Genomic DNA, 22,520 nt, shown 5'->3' on the forward strand with positions numbered 1-22,520 from the left:
TGCATTTACAATTCTGGATTAAGTATACTTTCATCTTTAAAATCTTCATTTTGACATAAAAAGTAATGAACAGCTGCACACTCTCCCTCACCTTAGAGAACTAATTACTGCTTGTATTCCACAGTGTGCACTGTGATCTTAAGACATAGTTCTTTTTATAATTCGCAGACAAAGAAGGCAAATGCAAGGGATAGAGACTTTAGTTATAGAGCCTCTATATTATGAAATGATCTACTGTCCACTGTAAGTGTAACCAGTACTTAAATGACCTAAAGCGTACCAAAACTATGCTTTCGTCTCTAACGACAACATCTACTTTACTTATTTTAATCAACAAAGTCTCCAAAACACACACATTCAGAGTTAATCCATACTAAATAAATGTGAATAGTGTTAGATTTATTAAAGATATTCATGCCACTGCAACAGTCTTGGTATCAATCACAATAGGATTGTGCATTTGTGTTAGAATTGCTGGTGTGGTCTGTTAATCATTTATTATTGTCTGTTGATTTATATTTTGTCTAGACAAAAATTGTGGCTTTCATGATGACTGGGCTGTACTAACCTATTCTTATTCTCTTCTCAGGGTCTTGCCTTGAAGTTCTCACACCACTGATAATTTGACCAAGCAATTATTCCCTAGCTTTAGACTCAGACCCTACAGTGAGAAGAAACTGGTATCTTGAGCATCAGACTCATACTTGCACATACCCATGCTAGCTCACAGTGTTGTCTTACTAGTAAAATACAGTAATCCCTCCTCCATCGCGGGGGTTGCGTTCCAGATCCCCCTGCGAAAGGTGAAAATCCGCGAAGTAGAAACCATATGTTTATATGGTTATTTTTATATTGTCATGCTTGGGTCACAGATTTGCACAGAAACACAGGAGGTTGTAGAGAGACAGGAACGTTATTCAAACACTGCAAACAAACATTTTTCTCTTTTTCAAAAGTTTAAACTGTGCTCCATGACAAGACAGAGATGACAGTTCCGTCTCACAATTAAAAGAATGCAAACATATCTTCCTCTTCAAAGGAGTACGCGTCAGAGAGAGAGAGAGAAAAAAAGCAAACAGTCAAAAATCAATAGGGCTGTTTGGCTTTTAAGTATGCGAAGCACCGCCGGACAAAGTAGCTGCGAGGAAGGGAGCAAGCATTTTTCAGCATTTTTTAGAGGAGCTTCCGTATCCTCTACGCCAGTATGCGAACAGCCCCTCTGCTCACACCCCCTCCGTCAGAGAGAGAGAGAGAGAGAGAGGAAAGCAAACAATCAAAAATCAATACGTGCTGTTTGATCTTTTAAGTATGCGAAGCACCATGCGGGAAGCATATCGCTTGCAAAGCAGCCACCTGTAAGCCCAGCAAAGAAGGGAGCACTGTGAAGGTAATCTTTCAGCGTTTTTTGAGGAGAGGTCGTGTCCACTAGGCGTATGAACAGCCCCCATGCTCACAATATATTTAAGGAGTTTTATTTAATACATGATACGCGCTGTGGTTGGGTAGCTTCTCAGCCATCTGCCAATAGCGTCCCTTGTATGAAATCAACTGGACAAACCAACTGAGGAAGCGTGTATCAGAAATTAAAAGGCCCATTGTCCGCAGAAATCCGCGAACCAGCAAAAAATCCGCGATATATATTTAAATATGCTTACATATAAAATCCGCGATAGAGTGAAGCCGCGAAAGTCGAAGCGCGATATAGCGAGGGATTACTGTATAAGTTTAGTTTCTGTTGGTCTACTGAGAAAAATCATGATCTCCGACTAAACTAAACAAAAGATGATCATGGGAAGCCCAAACAATCACACAAGTACAAATCTTGGCTTGTTGTTGCATAGTTAATAAAGATGGATGCTTAGTTTCCTTTCATACCCCTTAGCTAGTGGGTCATCATAACTGCCTGCTACTTGGTCTTCTGGAACTGCCAAAGGAGGCCTGGGAAAGACTGAAGTCCTACAACTCTGTTTGTGTACCTGGAACCTTTGACATTTGGGCTAAAGCTTGCACGAAAAGAAGGTTTTTGGACAGCACTTGCACAACAGCCGCAAATTTCCCAAAACATAATGAGCTCCTGGACTTGAGTAAATTAAATTTTCATATAAGACTTTCTGAGCCCACTGTATTCAAGATATCAATGGGAGATTACATGATCAGTTCTTTTTCTTAAAGTATTTAATTCTTTCATTAACTGTATTATCCATTCAAGGTGATTCTTACCCAAACAAGGTATATGGTAAGACAGACTATACCTTTCTCTTTATTTTGATTAGTGTAAAATGTAATGTCATCATACACTGTGTTAAGCAAATTATGCCAGCCTTTATTAATTCAAGGTTATCTATTAATGTTAGTATTTGTCATAGTGAACTCAGTCTGTTTATATGGAAGTGCTCCTTCAGATCTGTTGAATTGTCCATTGGAACCACTGCAGGGATGATCTTAGCTGCTGTTCAAAAGGAAATTCCCCAAAATTTGCCACCTACCATACAGCACACTATACAAATATGGTTTTCAATCTCCATGGTAATGCAATCATAGGTGGGACTGACTAATCCAGTGCAGCTCATTATGAACTTCATACTCGGTATGGGTATTTTACAGCTGCTTGGCTTTCACTTCAGCATTTAACAGTCTCTAAAAAAAAAAAAAACCTCAAAAACTAAAAATCTCAACGTTTTATGCTCCAGATGATATGAAGTTCTATACTTACATGCGCTTGTACTGCACGATATCAATATAATCTTCAGATCGAGCATAGTATCCTTCTGGGCTCAATGCTCCCCAGAAATTAGACCAGAGCTTCCCATGTCTAGACATCATTGGTGCAATTACATCTCTGTTAAGAAAAAAGGCACAAGTGAAAGAAGGTACAACTGAAATAAAAATGTTACAGATATAAAAGCAAGGAAAAAAAGGAAACTAGTAGAAGAATGTAAAATCCAAATATATTAAACAAACAAATGTACCAGTCTTTGTATATTATAGGCTAGGGCATTTGCATATTGCAATGTGTGACATTTAGCAATATTAATCTTTAGATAAGGATCTTGGCAAATCCCTGACAATGCATACAGGCTCATTTTAAAAATATAATACTAATACTAATGCTGAAGTGGTAGTAAGAAACTACAATGATAACACCAAGCCTGCTGTGCTCAAAAGGAGTTTATTTTGCAGATGATGATGCCATAGAGTAATATGCATATCATAGGAATGTTCTCAGCCACAAAAAAACTTCATTTGGAGCTACGCTTTTCATAATATTAAAATTCAATACAATAATTTAAAAAGGATCAGGATTTGATACCATTTTCAATTCCACCAGGTGGTGAAGAATACACATACAACTGAAGATCAACAGTGTTTTTAAATTATGTAAAGATAACAAGCTTCTTCTTAAGGGAGTACACTTATTCAAAAGTCTTTTGAAGATTGTGATGAGTGGATCTGTGGTCAGACTGCATGGAAAACTAATCAAAATCTTCAAAAAATTTTGTTGGACAGTTACCTTATCAAAAGATCTTCACTATACATTGTTCTCCTATCTTGCAAAATGAATCTTAGCCTGAAGAGGTCTATTAATTTTTAACATCCAAGATGTCTTCTCACATAAAGGTTTTCCAATGCTGTATCTGTCCTCATGTCTATATAAACACAGGGAATTTCAGTCTCTGTATTAGATCTTGCCCGAGTTGCCTAGAAAGGCAATGAAGAATGAACACCCCAAAAGCAAAGGAAGGGGGGTGCATGCATTTACTGTCAGCCATAAAGGTGTTTGGCATAGACCATGTGAATTCGAAGTAAGTAACTACAAACAAAGGTATGTGAGCACAAAGAGATAAGAAACAATCATGTCTTAACGTGCCTGTTCCAAATCAAAAGGGACACTGAATTTCATTTTTACAATACCGTCTTAATATCCCATTCTTTTTTTAAAATAAATATTAGGGTTGTGTTCAGTGCTGTTCAACAAGCCACAGTTTTTTGTCTAGTTTGAGGTTTATTTTCTGTTAAATGGTTGTTTTTGTTAATTTTAAATTATACTATCATGTTTTTATGCGATTTTTGTCAGATGCGTTTATTTTTTATTATTTCTATGCAGACTTTTTAAATGTGCTGCCATTTTCAGTGTTGTATGGGTGGAGCCTCAGGAGGCAGTGCCACTCTGATATCACTGTCGTAGGGTCCTCCTTTGGGTTTTATATCTCTATCATACATAGAATCCCAGTAGTGGAACATTGAATTTTTGTTTTGGAGTTTATGTGACTGTTGTTTTCATTTGATCGTTTGTTTTTTATGGAATAGTGCTTGTGTTCTTGGATTCTGCTATTTGGATTGTGTATTGGGGCTTGTTTGTTCTGGATTGTATTTCTGGCAAATACTTTTCCCAATTTTTTTTACTGTTATTAAAAAATCCTTCTTAAAGTAGGATTCCTGGTTTTAGATTTTTCCCCTAAAAGCCTGAGCTTTAAGGTTTTTATCCCTTGTAAGGCATTTTAATACATTTTTGGGAATTTGAGTGTACGTTTGAACTTTTAAAACTAGTTCCACCTTTTGAGCCTGTATACAGTACATCTAGGTCTGTAGGTACCATTTGAACAGCTTGCTCACTGGGTGATTAGGCCCTTCTGGGCAGATCAGTGAAGTTCCTGGCTAATTTATGGGTTTTTGAAACCAAACACAACCTTTTCATCACATCTGTAACTCCCACATTTACATCATACTGGAAATCCTGTTTTGCGAAGGCTTTTATTTTTTTAAGCTTCACTTTCTCTGGGAGGCTGCAGTTGTCATCTGATTATTGTAATAAACTCTTTACAAATCATAAGCACTTTACTGTTTGCAGACAAACAGTAACTATAATAATATTACATATACATATACACACACAGTGGAACCTTGGTTCACGAACGTCTCAGTACACGTACAACTGTTTATGACCAAAAAGTTCGCCAAACTTTTGCCTCGGTTCACGACCACACACTCGGTATACGAACAAGCCAGTTTCCCTTTCGGTTTGTGCGCGCCGATGATTTCCGCACGTGTTGCATTGTTCTCAGTCAGACGTGCGTGCTTGCGTGCTTTCGCTGTGAACTCTTTGTGCTCTATTTCATTTCCCTTCTGGTTCGTACGCGCCGATTACTGTATTTAAGCACGTGTTCAGCCTCTCCCTGTTCATTGTTCTCAGTCACACGTGCATGCTTCACCTGTTAACTCTTTGTGCTCTACAGTATTTCGTGTGCTTTTGCAGTTAACCATGGCTTCTAAGCAAATGAAGAGTGGTGAGAAGAAAGTTTTGCAGAAAACTGAAATCGAAGTAAAGAAAGAAATTATTGAAAAGTATGAGCATGGCGTTCGTGTTACTGATCTTGCCGCCGAGTACAAGAAGTCAAAATCTATGATTTCGACTATTCTAAAGCTGAAAGAATCTATTAAAGCAGCTGATGTTGCAAAAGGAGTTACAGTGTTAACCAAGTGCTGGAAGAGGTGGAAAAACTGTTGCTAGTGTGGCTGAACGAGAAGCAACTTGCAGGGGATAGCGTAAGCGAGGTGATGTTATGCGAGAAAGCCAGGAAAATTCATGATGATTTGCTGCAAAACTATCCTTCTACGAGTGGCGAAAGTGAGGAATTTAAAGCCAGTACAGGATGGTTTGAAAAGTTTCGCAAGAGAAGTGCTATTCATAGTGTGGTAAGGCATGGTGAGGCTGCTAGTTCCGACGCTGAAGCTGCGAAAGGATTTGTGAAAAATTTCACAAAATTAGTGGAGGACGAAGGCTACATCCCGCAACAAGTCTTTAACTGCGACAAGACCGGATTGTTCTCCACCCAGTTCCTTCTCACTTCATGCCAGAACTCGACTCATGCAAAGTTAGTTTTCTTAGTGGTTTATGGTTAGTTCGTTAGTTTTCGTATTACAGATTTTTCAGATGTTCATTTTACAGTTCGTAGCGTGAATTGTTGCAATGTTACTTTTCTCTTTTTTCAAATGTTCATTTTTTTCACTGTGCTTAAAACTCATTTAAAAAAGAGTGTTTACAGCGATCGGGTTGTAATGCTATTAGCGGGAACTCCTGCAATGTTACTTTCTTGGTTGGGTTTTAAATAAAGTTCGGTTTTGTTCAAATGTTCCTTTTTTTCCCCCCTGTGCTTAAAACTCATTAAAAAAAAAAAAAAAAAAAAAAAAAGTGTTTATACAGTGATCGGGTTGTAAGGCTATAGCGCAAACTGCTGCAATGTTACACAGACACACTCACAGAGACAGAGACAGAGAGAGCGAGCTCGCGTGCTGCTGAGAGAGAGTGAGCCTGCGCATGCAGCTGAGCAGGGAGCCTGGGTGTTTGTGTCAGTGTTATTCAATGTTTTTACATTAGTTTACTATTACACTGTGCATTCTAAGGTGTACAGTGATCCCTCGCTATATCGCGCTTCGTCTTTCGCGGATTTTAAATGTAAGCATATGTGAATATATATCGCGGATTTTTCACTGCTTCGCGGATGTCTGAGGTCTACAGTACGTGTGCTTCCTCAGTTGATTTGCCCATTTGAATTCAAACAAGGGACGCCTTTGAATTCAAACAAGGGACGCTATTGGCGGACGGCTGAGAAGCTACCCAATCAGAGCCTTCGGTTAAGTTCCTGTGTGCTGCTGATTGGCTCAGCGACGGAGCGCTCCATTAACCAGGAAGTCTAATCTCACTCATTCATCATTAACGCACGTTACTGCTACTACTGCAGGAGCCGTGTCCAAGCGCCAACAGAAGATGCAAATGATTGCAGAAAAGGTAAAAGTTTTGGATATGTTGAAGGAAGAAAAGCTACACCGCTGCAGGACACCATTACAGCATCAATGAGTCCACGATTCTTTTTATTTAAAAAGGAGGAAAAGCGTATAAGATCTACGGCCGCAGTGTCCTTTAACCAGGGTGCAAAACGAGTTGCAAGTGGAAGTGATAAGGCAGTAGTCTGGATGGAATCTGCTTTAGGGATTTGTATTGAAGAGTGATGGAAGAAGTACAACAGCGGTGCTACACAGTCGCCTGAAGAGGCTCCTTTAGAAGAGCTGTAACGCTATCCTTTGTAGTGCAGTAAAATTAAACTCATCGTTATCGGACAAGTCGTCGTGTCATTGTTGGTGAGTAACCATAATTAATTATTTACATACAGTACTTATTACATGTACATAGTTTAGTGTCACTGTACACACGTTTTACTGTATACAATTTTTCTTGCATTGTACGTATTTATTGCTGGTGGTTTGTCTGTCGTAATGGCTGTAACATATGTGATATCGGAGATGCTCGATATCTTTAAAATAATATTTAGGTTTTACTGTATGTAAACTACGGGCGGCACGGTGGCGCAGTGGGTAGTGCTGCTGCCTCGCAGTTGGGAGACCTGGGGACCCAGGTTCGCTTCCCGGGTCCTCCCTGCGTGGAGTTTGCATGTTCTCCCCGTGTCTGCGTGGGTTTCCTCCGGGCACTCCGGTTTCCTCCCACAGTCCAAAGACATGCTGGTTAGGTGGATTGGCGATTCTAAATTGGCCCTAGTGTGTGCTTGGTGTGTGGGTGTGTTTATGTGTGTCCTGCGGTGGGTTGGCACCCTGCCCGGGATTGGTTCCTGCCTTGTGCCCTGTGTTGGCTGGGATTGGCTCCTGCAGACCCCCGTGACCCTGTGTTCGGATTCAGCGGGTTGGAAAATGGATGGATGGATGTATGTAAACTGTGTTTACATACATAATTTCAACGAATCTTACCTAATATCTATGAGAATACAAATTGTTTATGCTGTATAATTGTGCGTGAAATGTTTATAATAGTGTGAGAGAGTTTATAAGGGCTTAAAATATATAAAAATAACCATATAAACATATGGTTTCTACTTCGCGGATTTTCTTATTTCGCGGGTGGCTCTGGAACGCAACCCCCGCGATGGAGGAGGGATTACTGTAATTAACTATATTTGTGATTAAAAATATATTTACATACAGTTCGTACGGTCTGGAACGAATTATGGTCGTGAACCGAGGTTCCACTGTATATGTGTGTGTATTTTATATATATATATATATATTAAAAATATTACATAGTTTACTGTCAAATAATGCAAAGAGTATGCGACATGTGTTTCGCCCTTATTTGGGCTCATCAGGCGTACACACTCTACTGCACCCTCCGACGTCAGCATCAGAGGCGACGCCCCTCCACGCTGCATCACGGCATGTGGTTCGTTTATTTGACAGCCTGGAGATCGGAGTAATTACATTCATAGCATTCAGACTATGACCTACAACATTTCATTGATTCTTTCTTGCACTGAATATGCAAAAGGGAGGTTTTAGTATTCCATTTAAAATTTCTAACTTCAGGCAAGAAACTTCCGTTGATCTCTTTCGATTATGCTGTGGAGCGTGAATAGCAACAATATCAGAAGTGAATCTGATTTTTCCTTGCCCAGTGATGTTCATAGTGGACTGTTCATTGAAATTGGTTAATTCCATTTTGAGGTGTAAATGCGCATCTGATACAAGTGCATTAAATTTTATTAAGTTATTTTTTAGGACAACATTTAGGCAGATCTTATAATATATTACCACATGTGAGCATACAAGTGTGTGTTATAAAAACTCTTAGTTCCATGTTTTACTTGGTTGATTTACAATCTTTGTTTTCAAGCTTTAACACATCTGTTTCAAGCAGTGCTACACCAATGTGCATTTAAAGGAAAAAAAAAAAAAAAGAATAAAAGGTAAGTAGGGAAATGAAAAGCAGTACAAACAGAAATGGAGTTGAGAGCCAGGAGATAGAAATATTATAAGAAAATAAACTTCACATTTTCTTTGATAGTAACAATCTTTATAATGTACACAGATCACAAATTAGCATAAAGTAAAAGAAATTTAAAAAACAATGTAGTAATATGTTTAGTCAATAGAAACAATGACTATACCATTGATGACACAACTGCCCCATTACTACAACTCATTTCTTACTTGTTCTCCTCAATGAGGATCTTCAGACTTTCTGGATTGACCAAAGCGATATCTGTATCCATGCTAAAGTAGTAGTCACACTGAGGGTCCTTGCGGCAAAGATCTCTGTAGATCAGGAAGAGCTTTTGAGATTAAAGTTTTTCAAAGAGAATGCTTAAAAAATAAAAAAATGAAACATTACAATACATCCATAGTGTGGTATAATATTGATGTACAGTATTTAAGCTTAACTTTTTCTCCATCTTGGCTACTCAAGCTTATCTTTACACATGGTAGTTTAGGTGTAGATAATAGGCCTATGAGGCTTCTGTTAAGTTACCACAGGTATCCCATCTCTAGGTCAATGGCAGAAGAAGTCTTCAACTTACATGCCCATGTTCCTGGCATCACGCTGGCCTAAGTTCTCTTCTGGGCCAACCAATTTTGCATTTGGAAATTTATCTTTGTGTTTTTCCCAAAATACCTGGATGTGCTTCTCGTGATACACAACCTGCAGTCATAAAACGATACAAGGTGGTAAGTTATCACAGCAGAAAACAAATGTCAATGGTTTTCAGGCAATTTTAGGAATAAATCATCATAGTGCTTAAAATGTATTGTATGCTTTTGTCATGGTTGTATTCACGTACCTAAAATTTGTAAGTCACCTAGGACATGTGTGATCTTGGCATGGATACATGTATAATGTGAGGGATGGTCACCCTAGATTTGCCACAGGGCAATCCAGACTCTAAACCTTTAACCTGCAGCATACAGAACCAACTATGTCCCTGAACAAAGAAAAGTTACCCGAGGCTCCTGTTTTGTCTTAAAAGTGGGCCTTTTATCTTAACCATCTATCGTAACTATCATTTCACTCCTTCAGAGTTCTCACAGGTCTTTTGGTGGCATCCTTCACTAGTCTTCTTCCTGTATGATCACTCAGTTTTTGTGGATGGCCTGCTCTAGGTAGATTTACAGCTAAGCCATGCTCTCTCTATTTCTTAACGATGCATTTAGTTGGACACCAAGGGATATTTCAGTTACTTGGATGTTTTCTTGTCCACATTTTCTGACTTACAATCATTTTTTTAATGAGTTGTTTGGAATGTTCTTTTGTCTTCATTATGTTGTAGATTAGGAACACTATACTAACTCATCATAAGATGGAACTCCCAGATAAGGATAATTTATACAGCAATCAACTGAAAACCCAGACAGGTGATCTCCACTGCTTGGCTGTGCTACTGTGCCCTGCAAAGGACAAGCATATCGTCTACCACAGTTGCATCTTGCATTACATCCACACAGATCCTGGTGGCATGAGTCAGGAATGCTGGTTCTGCGTTACCACTCTGCCTGTGTTAAAACATCTATACCACACTTACAAAACATTAATCTGAATAAAATGAAATGTATGACTTAACTTTTGTTCAGATAGTGTCCCTTAATTGCAAGTTAGATGTTTTCTTCACCTATCCATCCATGTGCAAGGCTAAGGTTTACCAGCAGGTTGCTTCTTGACTTATACTCAACTGCTGCTGCGATGACTTGGCTTCCCTGTGACACTAAATTGTGCAGATTAAATTTACCCTTCAGCGAATGCAGAATTAAATGCATTCCTATGACTTTTGTTCCTGTTTTGTTCTTGTTGCTTGACTGCACATATGCACATCCCTTACTAGCCATCACAGATGTCTAGAGCATGTGCGTGCACAATCAACAGGTACCGGTTCTCGTACTCAAATGTGGCACTTGGTGCCACGGCCCACCTGTAGAGTTGTTTTGCCTGCCTAAGGTAAAATCATCCCTGATGGAGGATCACAGGAATCGTGGGAAGGAGGGGTCCTTTCATCGGATTGGCTGGCCCAGCGCTGTTTCAGCCATGGAATGGCCAAATGGGGAAGGCAGCTTGATGGATGAGGTCTCCAGGACTCTAAATATATCCAAATCTTATGTGATATCATCTACTGTTAAATTCTGCTCCGTACTTCTAAAATTTTTATTTTTATACTGTATTGAGGATTTGATCTGTTCTGTGTATTGTATTGTATTGTATTGACCCCCTTCTTTTGACACCCACTGCACAACCAACCTACCTGGAAAGGGGTCTCTCTTTGAACTGCCTTTCACAAGGTTTCTTCCATTTTTCCCTACTAGCTTTTTTTGGGAGTTTTTCCTTGTCTTCTTAGAGAGTCAAGGCTGGGGGGCTGTCAAGAGGCAGGGCCTGTTAAAGCCCATTGCGGCACTTCTTGTGTGATTTTGGGCTATACAAAAATAAATTGCATTGTATTGTATTGTAATCATACTGACTGCACCAGGCGATATCTTTTGCATAACAATGGAACACCTTTGTGAAACTTGTGTACTTTTGTGTAATAACACAATAATAATTGCAAAATAACACTCTTTTTTGAACAGCAGGAATATACCTAAGCAGACTGTTATTAGCAAGACAAAATAACAAAACTAGAGCTTATGCCGGAAATATTTTGACCTTAAGCCTTTACAAGTCTAATCCTAACCCTCCAATAAAAAAAAAAAAAAAAAAAAAATTAAACACCGAAGCAACAGTTTGTATATTCCATTCAATTTTTTTGGAAAGAAGATAAACCCAAGAACCATCCCTATCTCAAAAGGTGGACCACACCCAAGAATCTGCTGTGAAGATACAGTATGTACAGCGCTAGTATGAAAAGTCAGGTACAACAGTTTGTTGAAAGTTTGTGGACACTCAGGTTTGGTTGAGTGACTGTCCTGGAGTTAGTCAAAAATAGGCAGCTTATCCTGATCATTGAGGTGAATAGGGCTTTTTATTTAATTAGAAAAGTTTCCTCTTCATTTCCTCTACATTAACAGAGAGCATGCCAAGCATCATTTTATAAGAAGAACACACCATTCTGCTGCTGTGTTTAAACAAAACAATTTTGCATACTGTGTTACTTTCCAATAGCTGGATGTCTTCTCTAACCTCTTCTATCTGGAGAAAACAAGAATATGATGGAGTGTACACAAACTCACGTTATTGTGGATGAACAGATTCAGCTTCTCTGTGGGATAGTCCATGTGTACCAACCGCTCCAAGAATTCTGGTACAAATGGAGTAGGCTGCTGAATGAACACACCAATAAGCACACGGGGCAGCTGCTCATCCTGAAACATTGAGAAAAAAGGCAGCATACGATAACTTTAAGAAACTACATAATAGATATAATATACATTCAACAAACTTTGCCTTAATATATTATCTACATTTTACTATGTAGGGGTGTACTGTGCACTTTTCTGGAGTAGAACTGTTTTTAAATGATACTCTACACAATTGCATCTTTGCTAAAGCTCAATATAACAAGCGATTCTCACTTTACTAGTAATGCACTGAATCTTAAGGTTACCAGCAACAAAGCATGCATTGTGGAAAATATTGATGCATTAAGGATATAATAAAGTATTTTAATATGATCAGGTAAATTAGGTTATCAGAGAGCATCAGTACTCTTCATTTATAACAAGACAGCATGTCTTTGGATTTCACATAAAGTCACCATATAAAACCCTCTCAAAAAAGTGAGCATGAAAAGTTGCCACAGATGCAAACTTGTGTATCCTTCTTTAGTTGTTGCACCCACTAGCACTACAAGTTAGGGTTTATATCTCAACATAGAATTTAACAAAATTTAGTATATCGCTTAATAAACACTAAAGCTCCTAACTTAACTATTATTAAATTTAAAAGGCAAGCAGTATTATTGAAGACCTCAGCCAGCCTGTGCAGTCACTTATCTCCTTTTATCTTACAGCTCATTAGCACTCATACCAATAGACAGTTTTCATTCACAGGTCACAAGGTTACTCAACAGCCGCCTGACATGTGAGAGTTTGTTTTACATATTGTCATCGTTGCACGTTCCCAGAAGGTTGTAGTAACATGCTGAGCTGGACTGACCAGGCCCCCATGGTACTGGAACACAAAACATGTCTGAGGATTTATGTGTGGATAAAAACACAATTAAAAGATGAACGTAAAAAAAAGCCAGGGATCAAAACCATGAAATCAAAAATTACAAATAGAAATCAAGGGGGCCCAATGACAATAAGAAGTCAGGGGTAAAACAAAGTCATTACCAGAAGCACAAACATTGCACTATGGCCTAAATAAAATCAAAATCAACTGCTACTAAGCAGAATCATTTTCCTTGACATGAATCCATGAATGGATAATGCACACTGTGGTTGTGGTCACTGACACCACAAGAAGACAATGTGTAAACACATAACTAAAAAAGTGAGCAAGATAGACTGTTAAATCAAATCAAAATAAAAAATAAACCACGAAAAAATGAAATCCTTTAGGAAAAAACAGAAAATACACAAAACATGCCAATAACAATGCGTAAATATAACATTTATCACTATCAATTTTCTCTAGATCCTGGTTTTAATGCCGTGTGCTGTAAACTAGTACTCCTTTGTGAAGAACCTAGAGGACATCCAAACTACATGTTCAATTCAATTTATTTTTGAATTGCATTTTTTATATATATATTTTAATTTTATTGAAATTTTTAAAATCAAATAAACACTCCATACACAACTCGAGTTTTACAAAAAAAAAAGAAAGAAAAGAAAAAAAGAAAGGATTGAAACAAATCAACCCTCACCCCTGAGAAAGAGCTAGGCCAGCAGTGTAAAACTTTATGCTAGTAAAGACAAATGAATAGATAAAAATAGAGTAAAACAGGGGAGAGAATCTGCTTCCTCAATTTAAATGCTTATTCTAAAATGTTATTGATTAGATCCTGCCAGGTTTTGAAAAAGTTTTATACAGATCCTCTAAGTGAGAATTTGATTTTTTCCAGTTTCGAATTGTATATAACATCAGTTACACACTGACTTAGAATAGGTTGGATTCTTCCAACTGAGCAAGATAAGTCTACGTGCCAATAGTGTAGTAAAGGCAATCACAGTTTGTTTGTCCTTCTCTACTTTAAGCCCATCTGGAAGGACACCAAACACAGCTGTTAGTGGATTAGGAGAGATTGTGACATCCAAGCTGTCTGAAAGGCATTTAAAAATTTTGGTCCAAAATGATGTTAATTTGTGCAGGCCCAAAACATGTGACCCAGTGAGGCCGAAGCTTGATTGTAGCGTTTGCAGGTTGGATCTTGCCCTGGAAACATTTTGGACAATTTTAAACTAGAGAGATGCGTTCAATATATAATTTTAAGTTGAATAATTCTATGCTTTGCGCATATGGAGCTCGAGTGAATTCTGTGCATTGCTACTTTCCAATCCTTTTCTGAAATACTGAGTAAGACATCCTTTTCCCACTTTTCTCTTGGATCTTTGAAAGGGAGGGACTGTAAAATAGTTTTACATATTACAGAATTGCTGTCTGAGTCCTCGAGACTGAGCAATATTTTTTCTGGTATATAGAGTTGGTGGGAGGTAAGGAAAATTGGACAGATTCTGTTTAACAAAGTTTCAAATTTGAAGGTAGTGAAAGAAGTGTGTTGCTGGTAAGTTACATTTTTGTAATTGTAATTGTGTAATTGTTTGTAGGATGCAAAAATGTTGTCTATGTAAAGAATTCTAAGTGATTTAATCCCAGATGTTTTCCAGGTATTAAAAACTGCGTACATTTGAGAGGATGGGAAAAGGTGGTTCTCGTGCAGAGGTGCCACAGATAAAAGCTTATCTATCTTAAAATACTTCCTACATTGGTTCCATATTCTGATTGAGTGAAGCACAATTGGGTTGTTAGTATACAGTAATCCCTCCTCCATCGCGGGGGTTGCGTTCCAGAGCCACCCGCGAAATAGGAAAATCCGCGAAGTAGAAACCATATGTTTATATAGTTATTTTTAGAATGTCATGCTTGGGTCACAGATTTGCGCAGAAACACAGGAGGTTGTAGAGAGACAGGAACGTTATTCAAACACTGCAAACAAACATTTGTCTCTTTTTCAAAAGTTTAAACTGTGCTCCATGACAAGACAGAGATGACAGCTCTGTCTCACAATTAAAAGAATGCAAACATATCTTCCTTTTCAAAGGAGTGCAAAGCAAGCAGTCAAAAAAAAAAATCAATAGGGCTTTTTGGCTTTTAAGTATGCGAAGCACCGCTGGTACAAAGCTGTTGAAGGCGGCAGCTCACACCCCCTCTATCAGGAGCAGGAAGAGAGAGAGAGAGCCACAGAAAAACAAATAAAGTCAAAAATCAATACGTGCCCTTTGAGCTTTTAAGTATGCGAAGCACCGTGCAGCATGTCCTTCAGGAAGCAGCTGCACACAGCCCCCTACGTCAGCGCAAGAGAGAGAGAGAGAGAGAGAAAGTAAGTTGGGTAGCTTCTCAGCCATCTGCCAATAGCGTCCCTTATATGAAATCAACTGGGCAAACCAACTGAGGAAGCATGTACCAGAAATTAAAAGACCCATTGTCCTCAGAAACCCGCGAAGCAGCGAAAAATCCGCGATATATATTTAAATATGCTTACATATAAAATCCGCGATGGAGTGAAGCCGCAAAAGGCGAAGCGCGATATAGCGAGGGATCACTGTATTGGCAATAACTTGTATATATAGGGGTACAAAGCAAGGAATATGAAGGAGTACTGCAGGATATTATTTCTATTATGGACCAAGCCTGTGTATGTTCGTCTATTTCTGTCCATGTCCAGGTTTTTACAGTTTGTATGTTTGCTGCCCAGTAATAAAACTGAAAGTTAGGTAGAGCCATGCCACCTTCTGCCTTAGGTCTTTGTATGGTCGCTCTTTGGATAGGTGGATCGTTTGAATTCCAAATAAATGAGGTTATGGTTGAGTTTAATTTCTTAAAAAAATTATCTATTGATGTATACTGGAATGTTTAGAAATAAAAAGAGAAGCTTAGGAAGGATATTCATCTTAACAACGTTAATTCTTCCAGCTAGAGTGAGACGAATGGTTGACCATCTATGCAAGTCTTGCTTAATTTTTTCCATACAGACAGCAACATTTTGTTGATAAAGATCTTTATATTTACTTGTGATGTTTACCCCTAGGTATTTAAACTGATTTGTGATGATAAAAAGGTAGGGTGTCCAATCTAATATTGTATGCTTGAGAATTCACTGGGAAGAGCACACTTTTATTCAAATTGATTCTGAGACCAGAAATCTTTTGAAATTCTGTTTGTGCTGTTAGGACTGCAGGCGCAGTATTTTATGGGTCTGATATATACAGTACCATATCATCTGTATACTGAGAAACTTTCTGTTCTAGTCCTCCTCTGATAATCCCCTTTATCTCAATAGCATTTCGACAGTGAATTGCGAGTGGCTCAATGGAGATTGCAAAAAGCAGTGGTGACATGGGGCATCCTTGTCTGGTACCATGCTATAGTTTAAAGAAATCTGAATTGATGTTAATACAAACCGAAGCATCTGGATTGGTATACACTAATTTGAACCATGCACAAATGTTCGCGCAAAACCCAAATTTCTCCAATGTAGTGAAAAGGTAGTTCCATTCAACCATGTCAAATGCTTTTTATGCATCCAATGATAATATCTCCAGGGTGTTTGACTTTGTTGGTGAACATATTACATTAAACAGGCATCCAAGATAGGAAGCTAAGTGTCTGCCTTTAATAAATCCAGTTTGGTCTTGTGATATTACCAAAGGCAGCACTTTCTCCATCCTTCTAGCTAGGACTTTGGAGAGTATCTTAACATTGTTATTTAGAAGTGAGATTGGTCTGCACCTGCGGTGGGTTGGCACCCTGCCCAGGATTGTTTCCTGCCTTGTGCCCTGTGTTGGCTGGGTTTGGCTCCAGCAGACCCCCGTGACCCTGTTCGGATTCAGCGGGTTGGAAAATGGATGGATGGATGGATTGGTCTGCACGATGCACATTTTAATAAGTCCTTATTTTGTTTAGGAAACACAGTAATTAATGCTTGGCGAAAAGTTTGAGGTAGAATTTTATTTTCTCTAGCTTCTGTAAATGTTGCTAAAAGAAGGGGCGCTAGCCGAGTTAGAATTTCTTATAAAATTCGGCAGGGTAGCCATCAGGGTCTGCTCCTTTCCCACTCTGCAGCGAGTTTATAGCATCTAGTAATTCTGATAGTGCCAGAGGTTTATCTGATTCCTCTGCCCTAAGAGTATCTATTTGTGGTATGCGTCCAGAAATGCCTTAGATTGTCTGGTCTTCTTTAATCTCCGTAGAGTAAAAGGTTTTACAGTACTTTCTAAATGTGTGCATTATATTTTTATGGTCAATAATTTTGTCCCCGTTTGTTCTAGTGATTGCTGGGATTGCATTGAGAACTTTTTGCTTGTGGATTTGTTAAGCTAAGATCTTATTAGCTTTCTCTCCATGTTCATAGTAATGATGTCTTGATTTAAATATGAGTTGTTCAGTTTCTTTAGTTGTTAAGAGGCTGAGCTCTGAATGTAGAGCCTGCCTTTTCCTGTGAAGCGTCTCACTTGGACACCTGGCATGTTCTTGATCTATTCTAGTAATTTCGTTGATTAGCTCGATACCTTCTTTGTTTCCAATTTATTTTTGTGGGAAAAATATGAGATAATCTGACCTCTTAAGAAAGCCTTAAGGGTTTCCAAGAGTGTTCCTGCAGACACCTCCCGAGGGTGTAGTTGTCTCTAAAAAAAAAATTGATTTGCTTGGATATAAATTCTGTAGAGTTCTCGTCTGCAAATAGAAGTGGATTAAGACGCATCAGCGAGATAAGTATGTGGGGGCATAGTGATTTTAGCTCCAAAATCAAGTGGGCATGGTCAGAAATAACAATAGCGTCATACTTACAAGATTTAATCGTAGGCAAGATGTTGTTATCTACAAAGAAATAATCAATTCTTGTGTAACAATGATGCACTGGTAAGTAGAAAGAATATGCTCTTGAGTTTGTGTTTAGAAATCTCCAGGGGTCTGATAAGTTGTGGTCAGTTACAAACTGTAATTGTCTTTGCTAGATGTCATCGCCCCTGTGGCACAAGACCTATCTAGGTCTGGATTTAAAACACAATTAAAGTCCTCAGTCGTTATAATTTTATGAGTGTTCACACTGGGAATGGATGCAAATGTATTGTATTGCATTTTTCATTGAGAACAGGCCCATAGTACTCTCAGAAAAGTAACAAAGTAAAAAAAAATACATAATTTACATACATGAACAAACAAATTAGGTTCAAAACCCAGTCTGAAATATAGCTAGTTCACCATATGGGGGAGGAAAACAAAAACTGTAGATAACAAAACACCACAGGGAAAAAAAAAACCTTGAGGGAAATTCATGGTCAAATTTAACAGAGAAATTCACAATTCTGAAGATCTTGCCCAACCGGCTGTCTACTCCCTCCTGGGCTTTTTTCAATAGAAATACATGTTCTGGGTAGTCTAAACTAGATATTAATTTCTTCCACCCTTCGATTCCACAGCATGTATTGTTTCCAATGGTGGCCCTTCTAATCAGTTCTAATGGCCAGAACCATCTAAGCTTGCTCATCTTGATTTAGAAAAGTGGCGTTCCCACTTCACTACATTTTGTGGAGCCCAAAACCAGGTTGACTCTGCTACAATTTGATCATAATTAGACCTTTCAGCATAACAATTAAGATTTCAGTCTAAACATTTATAGTCAGTGGAAAACCAGTGGATGGAATTCAACATTACAGTATGTATGCGCACACATAAGGAAACTAATGTATTGAAAGGTTTTCATAGAGGAATAGTCCTCCTCCAGTCACACATAAGAACAACACAGCTACACCAGGCATAAAGGCGAAAGATAACACCGTTTGGATGCAGAAAGAGGTTGGGAGTCATCCTGACAATGAAGCTGCCCCACACTTGTCCTTCAATGAAACAACAGGGCATACTGAGCTCACCAAGGTATCGTGCAAAATTCTGTTTGTGATTATGTTTTGTGATGGTCTGTATATAAAAAAAACATTTATATGTTACTTATATTAAAGCCAGATTGAATGTTATTTACTTATTTACCTTTATTTATTTACTTATCTTCCTACAGTGTAAAGTCACAAGTAGACTGCAGTGCTTCCTGTGTTTGATCGACATGGGCATGCTGACTAAGCTCCTATCGCACTTTGCGCAACTGTTGTTACGGTTCTGCTTTTGTCATAAGCTTTTTTTTTGTAGGCTTCAGGAATTCTAGTGTTAAAAAAACTAAACTGTAACCGATATCCTCCATTTAGATAACTCAACATTAATCCTTCATTTTCTGGAATACATTAGTACAGAATAAGTTATGGGTTATATGTACTGAATGTTATATTAACAGTTATTGAAAGGAACTATAGTGACAGCTTTACTATTAAACTTGCCTTTTTTTTAAGGTTTATGGTTTCCAAAATACTTCCATTTTCCAGTTAGATAATATCACTTACTGGTACTTGGGTGAGATCCAAAAAGTCATCATCACAGATCCCACAACCTTCTTCATGTGTCCAGGCAGTCGGAACATAGTTCCCAAGATAGTTCAGTTGAAGCTGTAAATAGAAGAGACAAAGGTTAGTTTGCAGTCATTAGCTACACAGAAAAAGCTAATGGTCTTATTAGAGTGTTGAGGAAATGTAGAAAAGTGTGGAAGACATTTAACAGTGAAAAGTAGTGTGGTGGCTACTGAGCACACAAACATCACCTTTCAAAAGTCAACAATGGCCTATTTATTAATTGCAACGTCAATGTGTTTCAAAAGCTGCAATAGCCAATTCTTCGATTTAGCATTGACAATAAAAACTAAATGCCATCATTAGATGTGTCAATAATCTGAGTTCATTACTAATACAGAAAAAAAGATATTTTTTTATTCTTTCACCAATGTCAGAAGGAAGTAAACAGACCTTGAGTGAACTGCATACCTATTCAAATCCATTTACACACCAAGAGAAATGCTGCTCTCAGTTTTTTCTCTCAGGTTAGGGCAGGATTTATACAGTAAATTAAACTATCTGAATTAATTAATTCAACATAATTTTAAGCAATGTCCTTCTAACAAAAACTTTTTGCTATGTTCTCTCTCTCCAACAATTCTTCAGTACCTTGGTGGGACCATTGCCATGTATTACTACAGGTAGTGTGTCATAAGCCACATTTCGTACTCTCACATGACTTTTCTCAAACTTTATGACGACTTCCTCTGAAAGATAAGAAAGGAAATTAAAATCATCACTGAACATGATCTGAGCTGACAAGTGAATGTCACATAGAGTAGCTTGATTTTAGGTCCCTTGTGTTGGTGTTCATGTCCCCTGAAAAATGAATCAATGACATATAATTCTATTTAAATTACCAATTAGTACAGATAATGGCATTCGAAAACAACTTTTTAGTATCAAATAAAGTTCCTGAAGAAAATCTGCTGTGCTACGTTAAAGCAGAATGGATACCTCTTACATTGCTTACTGCTATAATGCCTCAAAACTAAACTAAAAAGATTTACCCATATGTCTGGACTGTATTTTTTGCAGATTACACTGTGGCTGGGGCAGAGCATTCTTGTAGCAAACTGAATTTGATTAAAAATTACATATGCTCAAAGGTGTACCAAGAAAGACAGAATGGTGTTGCGTTCCTGGACCTTCGAATGGGAGCTTGAGTATCAGGTGAATTTTGCAGATGTCATTAAAGACTTCACCACAGCAAAAGCTCTGCAGTGGATGCTGAAGAAATAACTGCAACAACATAAGACCTATTATTTACTATATTTCTTTTACATAATGTTAAAAGGATATTTTGCTGCATTTGGTTTGCATTGCAAAATACACACCAAAAATCTTTTGCATTTGGATTTAAATGTAAAAAATATGCGCTGGTAATGTTTGCATTTGGAAAAAAAAAATACACTTGTCATGTTCTGTTGGTAACGGTTTCATTAAGTATCCAAGGAGGGGCTCATGTGCACAGAATCTGTTACAAGGCCCAGAAAAATTTTGGACTGGACACAAGCACATTGCAGGTCCCACTCACCAACAGCAAATTTGGAGTCAAATGTTAACCTAATCTGCATGCCTTGGACATGTGGCAAGAAAACTGCAGCACCTAGAAGAAAACCCACATAGCCCTGGGGAGCCCCCAAGATGCTGGATACAACAGATAGTAGCCATTGCCATAATAACTTCATATTGAAAACACTAACAAAATGTACTTATTCACATATTCCAAGACATTGGGATTTGCAAATGGATTACACAAAGACCCCCACATTTAGTCAGTAACAAATCTCTAGCAGGGGATGCTGTTGAGAATGATCACACGTGCCGTCAAATTCCGAGCTTTCACAAGAAGAAAGAATTGCTCAAGTAACATGTGACTTCAGGTTAAGCTTTTTCATGTTGTGTTTGTCAAGGTGTAAGCAAAACGTTCTACTAGACTACAATGAATTACAGATTTGTTTTCCTAAAGTCATTAAAGAAGGCAAATCTAATAAGACATGAATCAAATTATTTACTAACACAGTTTATATATCTATCTCTCTAAATATATATCTACATATCTACATACAGTAGACCTCGCAGGTTCAGGGTTCGCAGACTCAGTCGTTCGCAGATTTTTCCTTAGAACCTAACTATTAATTGTTAGCGGAAAGCACAAATATCCTCCATAATTTATGTCTTTTTCTTGGCAATAATGTGCTGTAGAGAGAACAGGAAGCAACTGCTGTGGGAAACGCAGGTTGGGATGGTGAAAGTAGCCAATCCGAGAGCGTTAATCATTTCTCCTTGCTGCTGATTGACTGCTGCCCTGTGACGCGTCTCCAGGCGAGTGGGTTTACTACCGCTGAGGGAAACACGGTTTGGGATGGTGAAAGTAACCAATCCGAGAGAGTTATTCATTTCTCCTTGCTGCTGATTTGATTGCTGCCCTGTGACGCAACTCCAGCTGAGTGTCCGCTTGTTTTCCATTTTGTTATTGTATTTATTTTGTTATTCTTAAACGCACAAGATAACTAACATAACTAAAAAGTTATGCTGCAGTAGCGCACCACTATGGAATTAATGAAAGCACCGCATGCTACATAAAGAAGAACGAAGCAGCGATCTGGAGTACCGTGTCTAAGTTTCTGTGATAGTGCCAAAAAGGTAACGACTGCAAGGAATAAAAATATCATCAGGATGGAATCTGCCTTGGCATTGTGGATCACCGACTACAGGAAGAAGAACATTCCCTTGGACAGTAACATCATCACCGTGAGAAAGCACAGAAATTGTACCAGCAGTTCGCTACAGGAGACAATTTAGCAACTTCCCATAACAATGTTCCTGAAACCTATAAAGAAAAGCCAGCACGAAACCCCACCAGAAGAAGACCCCTCCAAAGATACGACGACTCCTGAAGAAGTGGTGCCACCCGAGGAGTTTTAAATCCTCTGCATCGTACTGCACAGCTACTTCATCATCATCAATATCATTCATCATTGGTGAGTACACGTACATTTTACTTTATTTTAATTAAATGAAATGATTATGTATTTACTCTACTTATAAGAAAGAAAATGACAGTGCATACCAAAGAAAACACGCTTGTATGA

At 38.3% G+C, this 22,520-nt stretch overlaps 1 protein-coding gene across 1 annotated transcript in view; it reads right to left on the bottom strand.

Moving 5' to 3' along the window:
- The window catches only part of plod3 (procollagen-lysine, 2-oxoglutarate 5-dioxygenase 3), a 63,251-nt gene that overhangs the window by 15,489 nt on the left and 25,242 nt on the right, over positions 1-22,520 (bottom strand). Inside the window, exons 7-12 of the mRNA XM_028798308.2 lie at positions 20,032-20,129; positions 19,378-19,479; positions 11,995-12,126; positions 9,363-9,484; positions 8,995-9,099; positions 2,714-2,839 (exon numbers count right to left, since the gene is read on the bottom strand). Of these exons, the coding sequence (XP_028654141.1) occupies positions 2,714-2,839; positions 8,995-9,099; positions 9,363-9,484; positions 11,995-12,126; positions 19,378-19,479; positions 20,032-20,129 (685 nt within the window). The remainder of the gene's footprint in view (positions 1-2,713; positions 2,840-8,994; positions 9,100-9,362; positions 9,485-11,994; positions 12,127-19,377; positions 19,480-20,031; positions 20,130-22,520) is intronic.

This window comes from Erpetoichthys calabaricus, chromosome 3, assembly GCF_900747795.2.
Source record: "Erpetoichthys calabaricus chromosome 3, fErpCal1.3, whole genome shotgun sequence".
In the NCBI taxonomy this organism is placed as follows: Eukaryota; Metazoa; Chordata; class Cladistia; order Polypteriformes; family Polypteridae; genus Erpetoichthys; species Erpetoichthys calabaricus.